General features: G+C 47.9%; 1 protein-coding gene across 1 annotated transcript in view; it reads right to left on the reverse strand.

Annotated features, from left to right (window-relative positions):
- Window positions 1–4,410: 4,410 nt before the first annotated feature.
- The window catches only part of Tead4 (TEA domain transcription factor 4), a 78,019-nt gene continuing 61,248 nt past the window's right edge, over window positions 4,411–21,181 (reverse strand). Inside the window, 3 exon segments of the mRNA NM_001427269.1 lie at window positions 4,411–8,477; window positions 8,578–8,730; window positions 10,556–10,696. Of these exon segments, the coding sequence (NP_001414198.1) occupies window positions 8,364–8,477; window positions 8,578–8,730; window positions 10,556–10,696 (408 nt within the window). The 3' untranslated portion in view covers window positions 4,411–8,363.

Consider the following 21,181-nt stretch of genomic DNA (forward strand, 5'->3'; position numbering starts at 1 on the left):
CCACAAGGCCCTGGGTTCGGTCCCCAGCTCGGAAAAAAAAGAAAAAGAAAAAAGAAAAAAAAAAGAAGAGGGTGACTTGTTCCCCTGAAACTGGAGTTAGGTGTGGCTCTGAGTGTCCAAGTAGGTGCTGAGAACTGAACTAGGTTCTCTGCAAGGGCAGCAAGTGCTATCGGCCACTGAGCCATCTGTCCAGCCTCCTGTCATCTCTTTCTAAAAGGAAAAAGGAATTTTACAGTAATGACGATGCTGTTAGACTATGGACCTTTCCCAGGGACAGAAGGTTCTTGCATTCCATCCCAAATGCCTGCTTCATCGACAAGAAGAAATCACCAAAGATTATCATCACAGCCTGGGAGTGGAGCCACCTCCGCACTTGGTGAAAAGGTCCAGCCCAGTGACTTCACAAACCTCAACTTGCTTAGGAGACACCTGCCAGTGTAAAGTTCCAAAACTGGGCAACAAGACCTTAGAGCTCCAAGGAGTTCCCAGGGCAGGAAGTCACAAGGCCCACCCAGAAGAGGCCAGTCTTCCCCAGTGACCACCTGATTCACACAGGCTCTTTCCCACCAGGTAACAAACCCAGGAATTGCTCTCAGCTGAACCCCATCACTGCCCACAGGGCACAACAGCTGGGCCTTCATCTAAGATCTTAGGACTGCTGTCATTCCTGGGTTATTTCATTTGCTGATAATTTGCCCCTGTCTTCTAATAGAGAATAGACAGAAAAATTAGTTAGGGGATGGATTCAATGGCAGCCCTTTTTGAGTGGGGTTGATAGAATAGAATTTGTGACTTCTCCAAGAATGCTCTTTGAGGGCAGGGGCTTTGGTTTTTTTTCTCAATGGAATCCTTAGCAGCTAGAGAGAGTAGATCCTTCCTGAACAATCAGATACAGAGAGCTGTAATCATGAAGGTCTCATGCACACGTGTGTGTGTGTGTGTGTGTGTGTGTGTGTGTGTGTGTGTGTGTGTGTCCCTCAAGGGGCAATTAGGGCCAGGGACAGAACTTGCGTACCATAGGCCACTTCAAGGCACTTCCAATCCTTGTTTAGCCATAGGATTTGGCAGAGCACAAACCAGAGAGAATGTTCCTCATGATCGACCAACTAGATACATAAAATCAGAGCAGGGGACATAGTAGAGGGCAGATCAACAAAATCCAGAGTCCCCAACCCCCAAACCCTCAATCCTATAAGGGAATGTGGTGAGTTGCCAAAGCAGAGAACTCAGAAGCAAATATCAAAGCCAGGGAGCACAGCCAGGAATCCCAGACCAGAGAGATGAAGAGAGAGAGCAAGTGGGTAGATCACAGCTGGGAGTGGCCCAGGCCAACCGGGAGCAGGCATTGGAAGCTTGCTTTAATGTGCTTCCAGAGCCAAGATGGGGTGGGCGAGTCAAGGTTACTGGGGCCATGGAGGCTGGACAGAATGGGATTTCTGGGTCTTCTTGCTCCCCAGAGCAGAACCTGGAAAAATAGTATGAGGAGGTAGAAGCAATACGGCCGTCTGCAAAGGGGGTGAGAACGTGGTTAATTAGCCTGAAGCCAGGACTCAGTGTCTGCACTGTCACCGAAGAGCTGGCATACACCTGCCTCAGTGTCCCTGGCAGGACTCAGGCTAGGTTTCAAGAAAGACTGGAAAGAATCCCACTAAGTCTGCACTGTCCCTTCTGTGTTACAAGGGTGGTGCACAGATTTGAAATCCCAATCTTTGCCACAGTCTGGGTTTAAATGTCATCCTTAGCTAAAACGTGAGTTTGGTGCCAACCTGAGCTATGTGAAATCCTATCTCGAAGCAATGTTACTAAAGGAAAAAGGCAGAATGAAAGCATTATGACAAAGTTCTAACTCCCAACTTGGCCTTGTGGGTACAGGACGGAAAAAACAACAAACATTAATCTTTTCAAAATTGTAATTAAAAAATAAATAAAGTCTGACACTCAAAAGACTCAGGCAGTCATCTGAGGACTTCCAATTCCTTCTAGAATGTGCTCCCCGACTGCCAGCGGGATACGTTTCCCTCCAATGGAGCTGGTCATCCGCTGTTGTCTTCTCCTGCAGTTCCACAGCCTCCTGGGCAACACATCATCCTTACAGCAGTGGAGTTACTTTACCCACAAGGTGACTGCTGTACCAAAATGAAAAAAGAAAGCTTTCTTCATCTTGCTTTAATTTCTTTGTTTTGTTTTCCTAGATGCAAGCCAGGGCCACATAGACTAGGCAAGTGCTCCACAACTGTACTAGTCTGACCTCTACGTTGTCTCCTTTCTGGGGTTTCCAGTCTCTCGCCCAGTTTCAGGCAAAGCCTGACCACCCACCATCAGTCCACCTGCTTTCCAGAGAGCTGACTGAGGCACCGAGGGAGGCAGAAGGTCTGCAGGGCACTTTCGAGGTATGTTTTTTGGCTACTGTGATAAAACACCAAAGAGAAACAAGGTGTGGTTTGTGAGAATCCCGTATGTTGAGGGAGATAAGGTAAGGTTACAGAAAGGGCTCTCACCAGGGGCTGTGGAACAGGTGGCTCAGCTCGGTCACCTCTAGATAGATCAAGACATAGAGAGCTCAGGGTGGCACTGTGCTGGCTTGTAATGTTCAAGCCTTTCCTTTAGGATACTATGACTAGCAAGGCTCTGAACCCTTCCATAGCAGTGCCACTAGCTGGGGACCAAGTGTTCAAACACTCGGGCCTGTAGGGACAATACACACTGAGGCCATGATGCTAGAGTTGAGGTTAGTCACTGCTCTCCCAGCCTCCTCATCCATGAAAAGATCGTCTGTAGGAGCACAGTGCAGCTGTGAACATCCAGCTTGAAAATGTTTTCGAAGGGTTTTGTAAACTGAAGTGCAAGGAGGAGCAGAGCATGGCCGCGGATGCCTGTCACAGAAGCCTTTGGAAGGCTGAGACAGGGTGGAAACTTTTGTCTCAGACGGTGTAGGTAGATATCATTGTCATCGTCATTGTCATCGTCATCATCACCTCCATTTGCCTCAACTGTGTTGCCTCCAAATTTGCTACCAGATTGAATGATGTTGTAGATTAGAATTAAGTTTGACCCTAATTCCAAAAACAGTATCAGGTCATTCCACAATGAAATGACTTAAACATGAAAAATGTATTTCACATGAAATCCATGAGAACAGTGTAACACTGTGATCTTTCTGCTATGTCCTGAGTAGTTGCCACTCTAAGATCATCTCAGAGTCCAGTGTAGTTACACTGCTACATATTCAGACTACATCCCGCCATTACACCATTCTCCCTACAATTCCCTAGAACAAAGTACGTGCCTCTCTCTCTCTCTCTCTCTCTCTCTCTCTCTCTCTCTCTCTCTCTCTCTCTTTTAAGATTTATTTATTATGTACACAGAGTTCCACCTGCATGTATACGTGCAGGCCAGAAGAGGGCACCAGATCTCATTATCAATGATTGTGCGCCACCATGTGGTTGCTGGGAATTGAACTCATGACCTCTGGGAGAGCAGACAGTGCTCTTAACCTCTGAGCCATCTCTCCAGCCCATGCCCCTCCCTCTTAGGTCCCTCCTGGAAATCTTTCTTCTACTTACCTCCACCAGCCAAACAATGGAAGCTGGGAAACATGGTTTTATTCTGTCTAAATTAAAATAAAAAAAAAAAGGTGTGGTCATATTACTTGAAAAGGTGACAGCGGTCTCTACATAGGTGGTCACTTCTCCATCCTCATCTTCATCTCTCTCATCTCCCTCAGAATAGCAGAAGCTGAACTCCCCTGACCCTAAAACCTTTTTCCTTTACCACTGAGAACAAATCACACTCCTGCTTCTCCTCTTCTTTCTGTAAATGCACCATGTCTCAACACAGGGCTAACCACAGCTTCTTTTCTCATCCCCAACTTTCCTCTCAGTGATGGCCCCAACTCCCAACCCAAATAAGAATCTGCTGTCCTTCCTGAGTCTGGTCCAGGGAGGAAGGTGTCCACTAAAGGGCAGGCCCAGGCATCCAGGCAAGGCCCATGCATCCCTGCTCAGGTCCAGGAGCCAAGGGAGAAAGTGCAGCAGGTTCATCAGGCATCAGGCCTCTCTGAAGCCCAGACTAGGTCACTTTAGCACAGTAGAGTGGTTGATCTGAGTAAAGTGCCTGGTCTTGCTGTGGAACCATGACCAGCCTCCTAGTGTGCCCTTTCCAAGACCATTCTACTCTTGGGTGCTGTGTTCGGCTCCTGCTCCCATAGGCTTGGTTCTGCAGGGCCTATTCCAGTGCTTACCTGCCCTGCATGTACCTCTGGTCTGTGTGCTCCAGTGCACACCTGCCCTGTGTGCACCGATGGTTTGTGTGCTGCAGTGCAGCTGTCCTCTGTGCACTGCTGGTGTGTGTGCTCTGTAACAAGAGCAGAACTCCATTCCTGCACAAAGAAATCACATAAGCACAGACATCTGTGTTTCAGCAGACTTTACTGAAGACTTGAATAGGTGAAGGAGGTTTACATAGAAAAAAATACAAAAACCTTAAAATTGAATATTAGACATCTGTAGAGTGTAAAAAAGGCCACCATTCCCACTGCCTGGGTTCTGGCTGTCCAGGAAGGCACACACATACCTGTGCCCTTTTTAATTCACAAAGTCTATATACAAAAGCCAAGTCGCAGACACTTTTTTGAAGATATTTATTTAGAGATTCGGCTCCACTGTGTAAGTCCATGGTGGTGTCCTTCTGCTTCTCGGGGTCAGGGGTTGGGGATAGAGAGGATCACAGCTGTGCAGCCGGGTACTTGGCTGGGCAGATCAGTTAGCTACATTCTATAAAGAATCAAGCCTTTGGGGCAAAGGTCATTTTCTTTTTGATCTGTAAGATGGGTTACCCGAGGTGCCACTGACCCCTGCTACTCGAGCTCTAAGAAGTTTTCAGCACAGGGTCCGGCCCAGGAGGCCACAATGTAGAAACCGTGGGGGAAGCTCCCACTGTTCTGGTGTTTCTCTTCTGTTCCTGGGTGCCCAGATAGGGGATACACTGCCCCAGGTCCCAGGTCCCAGCCTTCCCTCAGTCCTGCAACCTCTGCCAACCTACTCTGTCCCCAGACTGGGAAAGACTAGACTGAGTGCACCATAGACTAGGGACAAAAGGTCTATTGCAGAAGTCTAGGAAACAACCATTTGTACACATGCATACATAAGCGTCTCTCTCTCTCTCTCTCTCTCTCTCTCTCTCTCTCTCTCTCTCTCTCGTGTTTATTCATTTATTTAGTTTTTTGTGTGTGCATTGTTTTGTGTAGGGGTGGGGTTGTGTGGTGGTGGGGTGGGCACACACTTTCCATTCCTTTGACACTTTTTTGGCACAATCTGCCCCAACAGTGTCAGACCCTGTCAGGCAAAAGACCTCTCCCCTGTCCCTACAGCCATTTTTGGCATTTCCTGCTAACTAGATAACACTGGAATATTTCCACCCCCAGGATGGAGGGCTCTCTCTCCCTAGGACTTTGGGGTCCCTTGCCCAATGACACGGATGGCCATGTCACCTCCACTCTCTCTTGCCTCTTGCCTGGTTGCCAAGTGTAACAGATCCAGAAAACAGATAGTTTCCACCCACAGACACCCAGGTCGGCAGGCTTCATGGGTTCGCACCCCCCAACAGTTCCAGCTGCTCCTCTGTACAAACCCAATGCTCCAGAGCTTTCTTCTAAAAATAGCATCAAAGGAATGTACTCCCTTGCTTAACACCCCCAGTTCTAGCTACCATCCTGAGAGCATTCGAAAGTGCACATCTACAGGGGAGTGCAGGGGACACAAAGGACTGAACCGCCTGAATTCCTACCTGGCCTGTTAGCTAGGGTTAAGTCCAGCCTAGGTCAGTCACCATACCCCTGGGGCACACCCATCCCTCACTTTCTCCAGGCCTCTCAATTCTCCCTTGGAATTTTCCTTCCTCCGGATCCACTTGTCTGCAATTCAAGAATCAGTGAAGAGTCCGGGCTTCAGCAGCCTCCCCTAAAGTGAAGCTGACCTTAGGTACCCACCTACCCCCACTGCCCATTGCCTATGAGTCTCCTTAACTTGGTGCCAACCACCCCTCACCCCCACCTCAGTCCAAAGCAAGCTCACAGCCACCCTGACTATTCTGTTCATGGACACATTCCCAGAGCCTGCCACACCTCAGAAGTCAACCAACTACTCACAAAGCAAAGGAAAAAATACACCAACACCAGAACCCAATTCCCAAAACTCTGTGAGCCCTGCTTTTTCAGTCTTCAAAATAGGAGTGCAGGGCTCAGTGGGGAGAACCCGTAGACCCAGCTCTTTGTGAAGCTGAGGCAGGAGGATCACTGGAGACAATAGCCCAGGCAAGAGATGAAGAACTCATCTTAAAAAGCTAAATGTTTTCAGCCCAGTACCATATGGTGGGATAAGGGAGGTGCCCTGTTGACTTGAATGGAGAGGCAGTAAGATAGTCTTCTATGGTTACTTTCCATTAGACCACTGAGGTTACTTAACACAGGAAAAAACAACCCACACTGGAACCCAAACATCTGGACTGACCTGCTTCCAATAGGAAAAGGTTGTACCCCCTCGTGTCCCAAGAGGCTGACTCCATAGTCTAAAATGTCTAAGTGTGCTCCCGGGCAGTGGGAGGGGGCCGGGGCTAGGATTTGGATGGGGCAGGGAGACTGCAAACACAGGCCTACATGTAGACTGGTGAATCCTGGTCACAAGACCAGGGATGCAGTAGACTTTCAGGGACCCCTGACCCTGTTCGATGGCAGGACCTCTACCCGGCACCATAGGAAGGAAGAAGGCCTGTATTGGCAACCATTCTAACATGGTGGGGAGCAGAGTATGGGTTAAATTGCTTTGTGTTAAGGAGAGGGAACTTGGGGCTCCAGAAAGACTGGGTAGCTCAGTCTGTCTTCCTCATCTGAGATACTTACAAACTGTTCCCATACGCTTATTTGCATACTTTCATGGTCGCTTAGCCTGTGTCAAACACTAGCCCCAAAATCAAACTCACAGAAATAACACCAGTAAATATTAGCTACCTTCCTCTTACAACCTGTTCCCTCATGCTACCTCTTCCCTGAGACCCTCTGATCACTCCTCTCTGTGATAGGCAGGGACCACCCACCCTAGTGCATAGCTCTCTAGCCTGGATCCTTAGCTGGACTTGAAGTTCCAACAGTTAGTACCGATGCATATTTATTGAACATGTGGATGTGCTCAGCACTGTGTGAGGCACTGTCCATACACGAGGTAGGTGAATGTTATACCCATTTTACAGATGGGGTAACTGAGGCACCACAACATTTTTTTTTGAAGGTTGCACATCAAAGTCAAGCTAGACTGACTCCAGAGCCCTTATCTCCTCACCTCCGTAGCATCCCCACAATGTTGCCCTGCCCACTGCTACACCCTCACAGATGCATCCCTGAGTCCTGGGCACACACAAACACACCCAGGTTACAGCTTTCTTTCTGAGACTCCAGACTACTAGAACTGGCTCCAACTGGGGAAGCAGAGACCAGAAAGCCTTGAGAGGGCAGGGGAGAGACAGATGCAGGACCTCCAGAGGGAGAGAGGCAAGGGGCTGAGGATTGGATCATTTAACTGGCACCACAAGACTCAGGTACTGTCCAAACATTCTCCCCTTCACAGGGCTGAGCAAAGGAGACAGGGGACTAATAGAGAAGCTGAGGAACCGGTCGAGGTCAGGCAGCTGGAAATGCTGGCCCTGAAGCAGAACTCCCTAACTCCAAGCCTTGCTTCAGCTCCTGCCCCCTTCTGGGCCACTGCAGAAGGAACAAAGCCACCTGAGGAGCTCTTCATAGGGTCTCAGTCCAACAACTATGTTGCAGTCACACCTAAATCCAGCCCCTTTTGTAGGGGTGGACCTTCTTCCATATCGAAACTCCAGTATCGATGGCAGGATTGACTGACAATGTGCACTAAGTCCTGCACAGCATCTCTGAGTGTGTGACACACGTGCTATCTGTCCTCAGTCACTGTTGTGACCAGCAGCAGAGTATTGGGTTCTAGGAGTTCAGAAGGGACCACTGGGTCTTGAGCTTTGGTGTCTTGGTGATGTGCCTGGCTGAGTCCACCGGGGTTCTGGTTCCTGGGCCATCCTGGCGCACCTCAGGTTATCGCTTTCAGCTTGCCTCTTGGTGCCCCCTCCTCCCATGCCCTTCTGGGTTCATACAGGCTAAACCAGCTCCTCTGAAAATACTTGACTCCTTGGGTTTATTGGGGGTTGAGCACTGCGAGATCAGGCAGTTTGTTCCTGGTAAGAAGAAAACTGGTAACTCTGCTTGGTTCTCCTGGCTCTTTTGGGGGCTGTCCCTGAATATTCCCTCCCAGGTCCCCATTTCCTGGACTTTCCCCCACCATAGCTCTCCAAGTCTCTCATTCTTTCACCAGGCGGTAGATGTGGTGCTGAGCCCCGTGTTCGCTGGCTGAAACTTCAAAAACATATGCAATACACAGCAAGGTCTCCTGTGTGTCTCGGTTGGTGACCACCTGCAGGAGAGAAGAAGGTGAGGGTCAAAACCCTGGATAGGGAAGCCATTGGCACCACCCACTGATGCACTCCCTTATGGGCATCTGCCCCATGTCGTACCTGCAGGATGGTGAAGTTCTCCAGCACGCTGTTCATCATGTACTTCTCTGGTAAGTGCTTCAGCTTGTGGATAAAGTTGATCATGTACTCACAGAGTGGGGACCGGTGGATGCGGTACAAATAGTGACCATTCTCATAGCGAGCAAACTCTGTCTGTGGAATCCCAGGGACACAGAGGCTTAGAATCCCTTCACCTCCAGCCCAGGCCCATCCTAGGAGGTTCCTGGATATGAAGTCAGGCCTCTCCCCTTTGTCAGTGACAAGACAGGCAGACACTTCCAGGAGAGGAAAAGGAAAAGACCCGGAAGTAGCAGCAATGAGATGGGCAGGAGGGCAGGCGTTGCACACTAGGGGTGGGGGAGGGTACCAGCACCTTTGAGATGGAGCGGCCAAGGGCATGAACCTCGGTGCTGGATGCTGTTGGCCCCGGAGCTAGAGGGATGACCTGTGGGATGACGACTGCATAGCGACATGGGCACCTCGATGCGTTTAATGAAAGTAAATCTGAGCCACTGAGTTCTGGCATCCATCTTTAGCACCAAAAGAAACAAAACACAGCACACGTGCACACGTCCACTGCCACTACGGGACTACTCGCCCAAGCAGACAGCTGTTACATGGGTGGGCCTCAGTGCTCAGTGTCGCTAACAGTTATGATAGCTTCCTGCCAATTCCAGGATTGCGACCCCAAAGCAAAGGTCCCTTCTAGGTCATGCCTGGCTCCTAGCTGTTTGACATGAGACTGTCAACCCAGGCAGAGAACACCATCAATTCAGATCACTGCAGGCCAAGAGGTTACCAGATTGGCACTGTGCACAATGTTAAACATTCCACAGAGTCATAGACTTCAGGGTCACAGGTATGCTGGGGTGGAGGCTTGGGTTCCATTTTGTCATTACACAACAGGATTGGAATGTCACAGCTATTGGAACCAGTGGATAGTGAGGACAAGCTGATGCTCCCTTAGAGATAAGGAGGTGAGGGGGTGTTAACACAACCCTAAACATCCAACAGGAAGTGGGGCTCGAGGAGATTTACAGAGATCAACACAGCTTTTCTAAACTTGTGCTCACCACTAGGCTGCCTATCCTGAAGAGAAGCAGGAAATTCTGTCCAAGTGGAAGGTTTCCGGAGTTCTCCACAATTGAAAAGTAAGCTTACTGTTCTGGGATAGGAGCATCTGAAGACTATCTCAAGGGAGGAAAGAAGGAAGAAAGGAAGGGAGGGAAGGAGGGAGGGAAGGAGGGAGGGAGGGAGGGAGGGAGGGAGGGAGGGAGGAAAAGTGGGAGGCAGGGAAGGAAGGAAGGAAGGGAGGGGAAGAGAAGGAAAGAAGGAAGGGAGAAGGAAGAAAAGGGAGAGAAGGAAGGAGGAAGGGAGGAAAAGAGAGAAGGGAGGAGGGAGGGAGAGGAGGAGGTCTGGGGTTGACTGAGGATATACTCAGTGTTAAGAGTACTTGCCTCACACACCCAGGCTCTTACAAAAGCCCAAGGGACTGGAGCAAACAAAGAAACTCAAAGTGTTCAGTTCTCAAGGAGGAAACAGTGAGAAGCAAACACACCCTGAACACCCATCTCACCTGCCTCTGCCACTAGGGAGCTGTGTGACTGGGAAAGGACTCTCCTAGCCCCACGCTCAGCTGTCAAAGACACAGGTGGATTAGGGAGAAATCCTTGGGCTAGCCTGGGCTTTGTCCCTGCTCTAGAGGATGTGGAGTGCTTCCCAGGAAGGCTTGAAAGGATCCCAGCCAGAAGATTCAGCCAGGGCTCTGAGGGATGGGACAGGCAATTGAATCAGTAACTTATCAGATGCCTCATGCCTAACCCTAAAGATGTACTTCCTTAAAGGCATGGTGTGTGGAAGGGACAGGGAGACCACCTCTGCCCAGGGCCTCCTTTAGTGATCCTGCCCCCAGGAGACCAGTGAAAGGGAGCACACAGACCATCCCCGTTTGCCCTACACCCACTGTGTGGGCTCCTACCTCAACTTTCTCCACCACTTGTTTGCCAAATGAGCAGACCTTAGTAGAGCAGGTAATAATCATGTTTTCCAGGCTCTCATACTGGCTGGAGACTCCATAGAAGGCGCTGCCCTGGTCATCGATGTTGGTGTTGAGGTCTGCCTGCCAGAGACAGAGGAAGGTGTGGTTGATTGCAGGTGTGTCCTAGGGTTCCAAGGACCAGAGAACAGGACTTTCAAAGAATGGGTGCAGGGGCAGACAAGTAGAGCCAGTTGACTTGAGCCAGTTGACTTAACTTCATTTTTACCAATATGGAGAATGTGGGATTTTTACAGGGGTTACACATGTTTAGCATAGTACACTTGGTACATTGTGGCTTCAGAAGGGCCAGTGTCTAAGCAAAGTAAACTGCCTACCTATTGGTTTTGTGCTGGTTGGTAGGGAACAGAAGGGATAATTGGAGTGAACTGTCTGTAGGTACCACTTGTGACTGTGGCACAAAGGTCCAGTGGCTGGATGCACATTGAAATCACCTGTCTCCACGTGAACACCCTTTACCAGTGGTCTCTAGACAAAGCTGTGTGGCAATTTACTCTATGGAAAGAAACAAGTTCACATTCCATTGTTTGAAAAGTTACTTGCCTTTGCTACTTTTGCTATATATTTTATTGTATCTAAATGTCTTAGGCAATCTAAGAACAAATGTAAATGTAAAGATGCAGTAAAAAGGAATTGCTTGGTGTTCCTGGCTCAGTGTGTGAACAAAAGCCTTAAACAAAGACAGCTGTAGACAAAATCCCATGGGTTAGGCTTCTTTTCTTCTTCTTTTAGTTTTTTGTTTTAGACTTTTGTGATTTTCCTCTTTTGATACTTGCTTAACATGTATGTGCTGTAAAAAATAATTAACATGGAAATAGCTCGAGATGGAGCCTAGCCTTGCTTTAATGTCTAATGAAATTTTCATGAACAATCCAAGCACAATTGTTAAGAACACTTGTATTAAAGTTGGTGTAAGTGGAATAAAAAATTTTATGGATTTTTCAACCACAAAAAAAGAAAAAAATGGGGGCAGGACTTGGGTACAGCTCAGTGAAAGAACCTTTGACCTGGAAGGACTAGAAGGAGAGAAGAAAAAACACAATAGGCTCACGGCAGGCATGGGAGAGCCTCTGCTAACCCCAAATCCTGGCTCGGTGCCAGTCTTTCTGGTCTGCTTCCAAAACAATGAGAAGTAAGTTCATAACTGCCCACGTGGGCACATTGAATTAATTCTTCGTTGGACAGTGTATTAATTACCTTAAGATTGCTGTAACTAAATACTGCAGACAGCCAAGAGAGGAGAGGTTTATTTCGCCATCCCAGTCCCTCATAACAGTGTAGGCATGGCAGAATGATTCCATCTAGTACTAAGCGGATAAGATAGTGGCTGTTCACATGGCATGGGACAGGAAGCCAAGGCCACAAGCCCAAACCAGAAATGTGTATAACCTTCAAGGACTTGCCCCTAGAGTCTTCTCAGCGGCAAGCCCACACCTCTTAAAAGCTCCATCACCTTCAAAATAGAGCCACAGGCTGAGGACTGGGAACTCCAAATGCAAATCTGTGGGAGCCACTCACTGCAGACCCAGAAAGGGTCAAGCCCATGAGTCAGAAGTGCCCAGAGTATAGGCACTGCTGTGGTAATCTGAGCTATGAGCCCTGCAAAATCAGAAAGGAGACCACATAGAGCTATAAACCTTACACCATCAGAAAGGAAAACCACACAGTCCCCACTCATCATAAAGCCAAGTAGACATTTCCATGTCAAAGAGAAAGAAAGGGAGAGCAGTACGAAGAAACTCCGTGCTGTAAAGAGGAAGACTCGGTGGATAAGAGAACTTGCTGCTCTTACAGAAAACCAGAGTTCATCTTCCAGCACCCATGCTATGCACCTCATGTCCTCTTCTGTTCTCTTCCCACCTCCATGGGCACCCATACACATGAGCTCACATATACACAGAGGCATATCCACAAAACCTCTAAAGAGAAAGGTTGCGACTCTGGAACATAAACACGAGATTCTACAGCTCCACGACTGATATCCAGGGCTTAAGGTGATTTCTGAGGTGCAAGAGTTTAGCCATTCCAGACCCCACAGTTCTGCCATTTGCAGCTTCAGTCTCTCCCACAAGCTGGCTCTCCTGGGTACCTGCGGCTTTCTCTGGTAGACATCTCACATTTCCAACAGTTTCAATGTCCATAGGCTTCTACTACCACCTAGACCTTCTTCATGCATCAGAGAATCCAACCCTTCCACACACTGTGCAGCCCCACAGGATTTTTATCGAACACTGTGACCCTGTAACTTGTGCCTTCAGCAAACACATAGATAATGGCAAGTTCTACTGCTAACTCAAGAGATAGCTGGGTCCCCACAGACCATGGAAAGCATCCTCTGAGTGCCTGTGAGGCTGAACTGTGAGGAAGCATTCGAGAGCCAAAGGGCAACTTTTGGGTATCGGGTACTGGTTCCCTCCTTCTACCATGTGTATCAATAGGCTTGGAGGCAGGGGCGTAAACCAAGTCATCTCACTGACACATTCTTTTGTATTTCATTTAAGGAATTCTTTTAAACATCTGTGTGTGTGCGTGTGTATGTGTGTGTGTGTGTGTGTGTGTGTGTGTGTGCGTGCGTGTGTGCGTGTGTGTGTGTGTGTGTGTGTGTAAACATGTATTTGCCTTGCTGGGTTGGCCTGATTTTGTTTGACATGATTTCATGATTTCTAACTCCACCCACTTTCCTACAAATGACTTACAGAAGTCTGATTCTTTGTCTGCTCTTGCTTCCCCAAGGCAAGGTCTTGCTGTTAGGTCTGGCCGCCCTGGAACTCACCATGTAGACCAGCCTGTCCTCTAAGTGCCAAGATAAAAGGTGTGTGCTACCACTGCCCAGCAACACCAATTCTCTTTCATTCCTTCATTTTACCTTAAGCAATACGATGGGTTAAAACAAGAACTCAGGGTTTGTTTCTTTGTTTCTTTGCTTGTTCACTTGAGATGGCGTTTCTCTGTGTAGCCCAAGCTGTCATGCATTTTGCTCTGTAGACAAAGGGCTCGAAAGTGCTGGGATTTAAGGTGTGTACTAGCACTGCCCAGGAGAAGAATGGTTTTTCCTTGAGACTTCTTCACTTACCACACAACACAAAGGGAAATGCCACATGAACCAGAGTTCAGGCTGTGAACTGCCAATCCTGGTGCAGGAGTCCGGCACAAGTGACAAACAGTCTTACACCACTAGGTGACACTCAAGTACCAGTTTTCTTTCCTTTGGCACCTATTTCTACAGTGAAATCTTGTGTAAGCTGATAAGGGGATGTTAATTGTGCTTTAATTAAGATGGCATGGAAGACAGATTACAGAGAGAGAGAGAGAGAGAGAGAGAGAGAGAGAGAGAGAGAGAGAGCTGAGAAGGGTTAACCGTCGCCATTTTGGATGAACAGAACTTGTGAGTGAGGACACAGTCATGCACAGAAGGAGAGATATTGTTTGCGGTGTCTGCGCTATGCATGGTTTACATGGAGCTGTTCAGTAGGAGGAGGGAAAGCAAACAATCCTAGCAGCATCCAAGCCGATGCTTAGCCTCTGACAAACCGTCCCCTTACTAAACGCTCTCCATTCCCAACCCAGGACAGCGGCAGTCTCCCCCTGTGACCATCATAATGCTGGAGGAAGGAAGGACAGCTGCAGGGTGTGCAGCAAGGCAGGAAGAGCAACCGTGAGTCCTGGAGGATGTGGGTCATCCACGGCTCAAGGTCTTCCTGTGACAAATGAAGTGAGCAGGGACCTGAACCCAGGCAGGCTTTCTCCCACATTCTCTAAGACGTGTGAGCACCCCGGGAGACTGAGTATGCCAGACTGGTCTGAAAACACAGAGACAGTGTGTGAGCTTAGGTTATGCTGTGACTAGAACAGAGCAGAAATGTTGCCCACCAATCAGCAAGAAAGCAAAAATACTGTCATGAGTCTGAATGACCTGGAAAGGGACTGAAGGCAGAGGTATGGTGACAAAACTCAGATGACAGACATGGGGTCACAGGGCTCTGACCAGTGTTACCCTCATCAACCACTCCAGACCCTTGTGGTGTCTTTGCTTGAACTAATATCTTGCTGTGTAGTCCAGGCTGACCTCAACCTTCAACCATCATTCCTTTGACTTCAGCCTCCTGAGGACTAGAATTACAGAAGTCATGCACCTAATTTATTATCTTTTGATGATACTTTATTTATATATTAGAAGCCTATATATTATATAATATATATATTACATGTATTTTGTCTGCATGTGTGTGGACTCGTGTGTGTGTGTGTGTGTGTGTGTGCATAATGTCTTCCAAGTCACCTTCATCACAGCATAATTAGCACTCCCTTGTCAACTTACACAAAGGTTTTGTGGTGTTGTACTATGTGCATGGTTAAGTCAGAGGAAAACTTGCATGAATAAACTTTCTCCTTCAAATATGTGTGTTCTAGGAGTTGAACTCAAGTCATCAGGCTTAATGGCAAGCACCTTTGCTCACTTAGCCATATTGCTGGCCCTTGTGATAGATATCTTTGAAATCAATTCACTTTTCGTTTTCTTTTTTCTTTTTCTTTTTTTCTTTTTGGTTTTAAGACTGAGTTTCTTGGTTTAGTTCTGGCTGTCCTGGAACTCACTCTGTAGATTAGGCTGGCCTTGAACTCAGAAACCCAACTGCCTCTGCCTCTGCCTCTGCCTCTGCCTCTGCCTCTGCCTCTGCCTCTGCCTCTGCCTCTGCCTCTGCCTCTGCCTCTGCCTCTGCCTCTGCCTCTGCCTCTGCTGGGATTCTAGTGTGTGCTGCCCCACCTAGTGACATCAATTCTCTTTATTCCTTATTTACCTTAGCAATGCAATCATGAAAACAAGAACTCTGGCTCCTTTGTTATTTGATTTGGTTGAGACAAGGCTTCTCAGTGTGTTCTCGGTTGTCCAGGAACTCACTCTGCGGGCGAGTCTGAGCTCGGACTCAGACACTAAAGGCACAAGCCACCACACCCAGTTTGTTTATAAGCAAATTAACTGTTAAATAATATATGTCAGTAGAAGTAGTACTTATAAGACATCCCCATGCACCATGGTGGGAAGACCCAACACCAAAGAACCTCTCAGGCCACACACAAAGGCAGCCTGCTCCTGTCTCTGTAGCCCATGCTCATTCCATGGGGACTAGAACCCTGCTCTTGACAAATCTTACTCAGAGCCCATACACAGGCCTGGCATGTAGCTATTACACTTCTCAACTCTGGGTGGCGCTGTGACAGAAGTCAAGTCCCTCAGTATAATACATATATATTATGTATACATATATCTACACACAGAAACATATACACACACACACACACACACACACACACACACACTTCAGTCACACACACCCCCACCCCCGCCCTAGGATCCCTTCAAAACACCTACGTGTTGATGAATGAACATCCACGCAGACCCCATTGCTTCTGGGAACCATGGGGCAGAAAAAGGGGAAAGAAATATTTGTGTATTGTGAAAGGATTTGTAACTGAGAACAAAGTAGGATTAGTGAGATGAAGGGGGGCACTGTCACCCTGAACTTCGAGGTGGGGGTCCATGCTGGAGGACCCGATTCACGGTACCTCGGCTAGTCCTTGGTATCCAGGGTCCATCCATCTCCACCACCACCTCACCCGGCAGCTGCAGTCCAGGACAGCTGTCCCTCTCAGTGACCAGGCTCCTGAATACACACCCCTCCATGTGCCCTCTTCATAGCTGTTCCGTGAGGGTGGGCAGCTCATGGACTGGGCCTGGAACAGGTGTGAGGGATCGGGTGGATGACGGATGAGCAGACGGCCTTGATTGCCATGTGTCTGAGAGGAATGTCAGGCCCAGAAGGGAGCCATGGAACGAATAATGGAAAGGCCTAGGAAACTGTCCTGTTGCCTAGACCACCAGTGTGCCGCATGGCATGCCTTCCCCTGACAAGGACAGGCAGCCTAGGATAGTTTTCACCTGGTTCTGGATCATGGGATTTCCATGTTCCAGCCCTCAGTCCAGTGAGCATCCTCTCAGAATTGGGTCTTAACAGCTCCACCCCTTGTCCTTTGCACCCCTATGGCCTTTTCACTGGAGATAAGCCCAGGCCTGCTGCAGGACAACCACCACAGCGCCTCAGAGTGAGCAGCAACTGCATGGATTCAGAGAGGGCAGCGGCTGCATGGATTCAGGGAAACCCAAGTGGCCTCTACTCTGGGCAGGTTCTCATCAGTGCTCTGGCAAGCAGACTGAGCAAACAGGGGCCTGGGAAGGAAGGCTGACTGTGAGACAGGCAGCAGTTTCTTGCCTGGACCGGTTTCCTTCCTATGTGTGTACAGTAGACAGAGATAGTAGGAGGGAGCAGGCCAGGGTGCAGGGGACTGCCCATGACTGACCAGATTCTCCCAATTGCCAAATGTGCCCCACTGCATTTTTCTGCCTTTGAGCCCCTCCCACATGAGCACAGACAGTGCCCTGGCCTCTAGCATTCCCTCTCTGTTGTCCCCACCTTCCCAAGGCAGTACAAGATCTTGTCTGATCTCCCAGATTGGAGCCCATGAGAATACTGCTAACTTTTAAGAAGGAGAAACACGGGCACCAAAGCCAACACTCAGTCTAAGATCCAGTTCTCAAGGCGAGTGACTGCCTCTCACTGGAGTCATTGGGCCCCAGAGTCAGCTGCCTGTCCCAGGGGGAGGGCTCTCTTAAATCCACCATGCCCCTGTCTAGTCTGTCCTGCCACAGGTCCAAGACCCACTGTGGAGTCCCCCCAGAGTCTGCGTTGCTAACAGGCAACGGCCATATTGGTTTTTAATCCAGCCCTGGCCGAGTATATCTGTAAGGCCTGCCCAGTCAAACTTCTGACGTCCCAGCTGCCCCCACTCCTGCCTCTTCTTTCAGTTCCCTTCTAGTCCCCTAAGGGAAGGAGAAAGGGCGGCACAAGACAGCAGAGGGAGTCTCTAGCTTACCTGGGAGACTGCCAACATTTCCTGGGAGGAGGGTTTAGATCTAGAAAATCAAATGACCCAGGTGCTCTCCCCTCAGTCTGTATGGTCGGTCACAGCTAAATCTGCCCTCTGTTCTGCTACCAACAGGCATCCCTCGGAGCCTTTCAAACATTCCAGAACTTTCTCCAGGGCCAAGATGAAGAACAAATCCGTGCCTTGGGGCTCTCTGTTTGGGAGGTCGTATTGCCTGACCTTGGAGCCATAATGTTGAGGTCTACAGTCTGGTTCCAGTACTGCAGCAGTCTGGGTTAAGTCTGGTCAAATTGTTTATCCTGACCACATTTCAATGTCTCCTCTGAAGACAAGACTATGAACACACAGATACACCTTTGAAGACGTGGCAAAAGTCACAAATGAGGATCCATGTGACCTGATAGTGTGAATGCTCTTGTGATCTTGTGGTCTTTCCTGAGTATACAGAATGAGAATGGCCCCAGGAACAATGGAGACTCAGCCAAAGAAGCAATGTCACTCAGCCCTTGTCTGCACAAGGTGTCCGTTTCTACAGTTCGTGAAACAGGGATCCTAAGATGAACCTCATTTAAAATATATGTGTCAATAAAAACCACTGCCACCAACTGCATCCAAGCTCAACTGCATAGGGCTTACCTGGAATGCTTAGTGCAGGAATTGCCTGGCATATGCATGGCCCTGGGATCCCTACACCTGGAACTCATATGTACATACATACATGCATGCATGCATACATGCATACATACATAAACACACATACATATACACATACATACACACATACATACATGCATACATACATAAACACATACACACATGCATACATACATAAACATAACATACATGCATACATAAACACGCCTACATACGTGCATACATACATAAGCACACACATACATACATGCATACATTCATACACACATACATATATACATACACATATATACACATACATACACACATATACATAAATACACACATACATACATACACACACACACACACACACACACACATACACACACACACACACATGTATATAAACTACCAGCTAAAAGAAGGCAGGAGCTGGCAAGAAGGACCCCAAATAACCCTAAATATGCTTTGTCTTCTAAGGCAGCATACTGATAAACATGCCACTGCCAGCTGGGTCTCCCTTCTGACTCCAATCACATCCAAGGGGGCAGCTGGACCAGTGCTGAGAGAACCACTAGTTAACTCACTTTAGAGGAGAGCCCAGGATTCCCCCTAAACGCATGAAAAATTGGAGGCTGCCTGTTTACCACCACCACAAGGACGCTAACCGAAACTCACAGCAAAGCTGAGTGAACATTTCCCTGGTTCATCAGAGCAAGGGGCAGCCATACAAATAATCACACCCAGCTCAGAGCTTTAGAAGGGACCCCACAGGGAGCTATGTAGGATTCTTTCCTAATGATAACAGCTAGGATCCCAGTGGCCGTGACCTTGAGGACAGAAACCACATACTGAGGATGTCGAGGAGAGAGGACTCAGGCTACTGGGCTGTTACACAGCAGCCAGACCATCCCCGGAGTCTACCACCAGGCTTCTTCTACATGGCTGGAAAACTACTGTTTTATGCCCCGGTGCTTTGGGCTTTGGAGAATATTCATTCAGAACACTGAACTGATCCAAATTAGAAGACAAAAGAGGCAAGTCTCAAAAAAAAAAAAAAACAGACCAAGCAAATAAACTGGAAAATATAAAAATTGAAATTGAGGAGCTTGCCTTGCAAGAATGAGAGCCTAAATTCAACCCTCCAAATCCACTAAGAAAAGCCAGGCTCAGGGCCACACTTGTAATCCCAGCTGAGGAGGTGCGGGGTGGGGAGGAGAAAGTCCCGGGGCTGTGGCCTAGCCTATTTAGTGACTCCAGGACAACAAGAGACGGACAACACACAAACACATTGATGACTCACACCAATAATCCTGACACTTGGGAGGCTGAGACAGGAGGATCATTACAATTATGAGGACAGCCTGGGCTGCACTGTGACTCACAGGCCAGCCTAGACTATACAGTAAGATTCAGTTTCAACTCCCCTACCAGCTCCCAGAGAAGGGAAAAGCAAAGAGAATTAGTCAGGAAGTGGGGTAGCACCAAGGATTCGGCAAAATGAATGAGAGAAATTTTCAAAGAAATAACACACTTTAAGAGGAAGACTCTAATCTTATAATTAAAGATACCTACCAAGTATGGAGCCGAAGACGGGAAGTAAGACAAGATATAATCCAAAGATCATCAATGTGAAATTGAAAACAGAAAGGGAGGAGGTCTTAAAACTTCCAGAGAGGAGAAAAGCAGACCATAAAATTCCCTATGCATAGCGCAGCAGAAGACAATAGAGCAATGTGCTTACGATTATGGCTACTGTACTTCACATGAGGTGGTGGAGACTTGTAATCCCAAAACCTGGGAAGCTGAGGTAGAAAGACTGAGTTCTAGATCAGCCTGAGATATATATCAAACCCTGTCTCTGCGAGTGTGTGTGTGTGTGTGTGTGTGTGTGTGTGTGTGTGTGTGTGTGTGCGCCCACCCCACTGTAGTACCATCCCTGGGCTGGTGGTCCTAAGTGCTATAAAAAGGCAGTCTCAGCAAACCAGTAAGCAGCACTCCTCCATGGCCTCTGCATCAGTTCCTGCCCCCAAGATCCTGCCTGGAGTTCTTGATGTTCCTGGATGAGATCTGTAAGCTGTGAGATGAATCGAACCTTTTCTTCCCAGAGTTGCTTTTGGCTATAGTGTTTTGTCACAGCACTAGAAAACCTAACCTTGGTCTTATGTTTTGTTTTCTTTTTCTCTTAGAACTTTTTACAGTATGTGTTCCAGACAAATGAGTCGGGTATGGCGATAGGGTACTTACTATGAGATCCCGGAGACTATTTATTGATTCTCCAGGGAGAGGCTCCATCCAACAGCCGTGTAACTACTAGTTCACTCTGCAGCAGGTAACAGAGGCCCCCAAGATGATCTCCAGGAGGAAGGAGAGACTGATAAGATAGGAGCTTTTCTGGTTGCAGAGATGGCTCAGCGGTTAAGAAAACTGACTGCCCTTCCAGAGGACCTGAGTTCAAATCCCAGCAACCACATGGTGGCTCACAACCATCTGTAATGGGATCTGATGCTCTCTTCTGGGGTGTCTGAAGACAGCTACAGTGTACTCATTTAAATAAAAAAAAATAAATCTTTAAAGACAGGAGCTTTTCTAATGCTAGGAGCATTTGAAAAAGAACAGAAAAACAAAACATTTCTTTGCAGTTTTATATCATAGTTCTCATGAAACAATCTGTAAAAATTTAAGAATAACTTCCTTTAAAATACCCAGTTTACAAAAACAAATCCATTTACATATAGGAAAAAGAAAAGTAAGTAATAAACGAAACGTAGTCAGAATATTGTCTTCAGCTCTTTGGCGACCAATTGTACACTGTCAAACAAAACGCAAACATGGCGTGGCTTTTGCTCAAGGATATATGACTCGCTCCATGGGAGGAGACTGGGGTGATGGGAAGTGATGTGAAACAGACCTTTATTCTACTAGAAACTAAACCTACGAGGCCTTAGTTATGACATCAAAGTACAGCAACAT

Source organism: Rattus norvegicus, chromosome 4, assembly GCF_021556685.1.
Source record: "Rattus norvegicus strain SHRSP/BbbUtx chromosome 4, alternate assembly SHRSP_T2T, whole genome shotgun sequence".
NCBI classification, from domain to species: domain Eukaryota; kingdom Metazoa; phylum Chordata; class Mammalia; order Rodentia; family Muridae; genus Rattus; species Rattus norvegicus.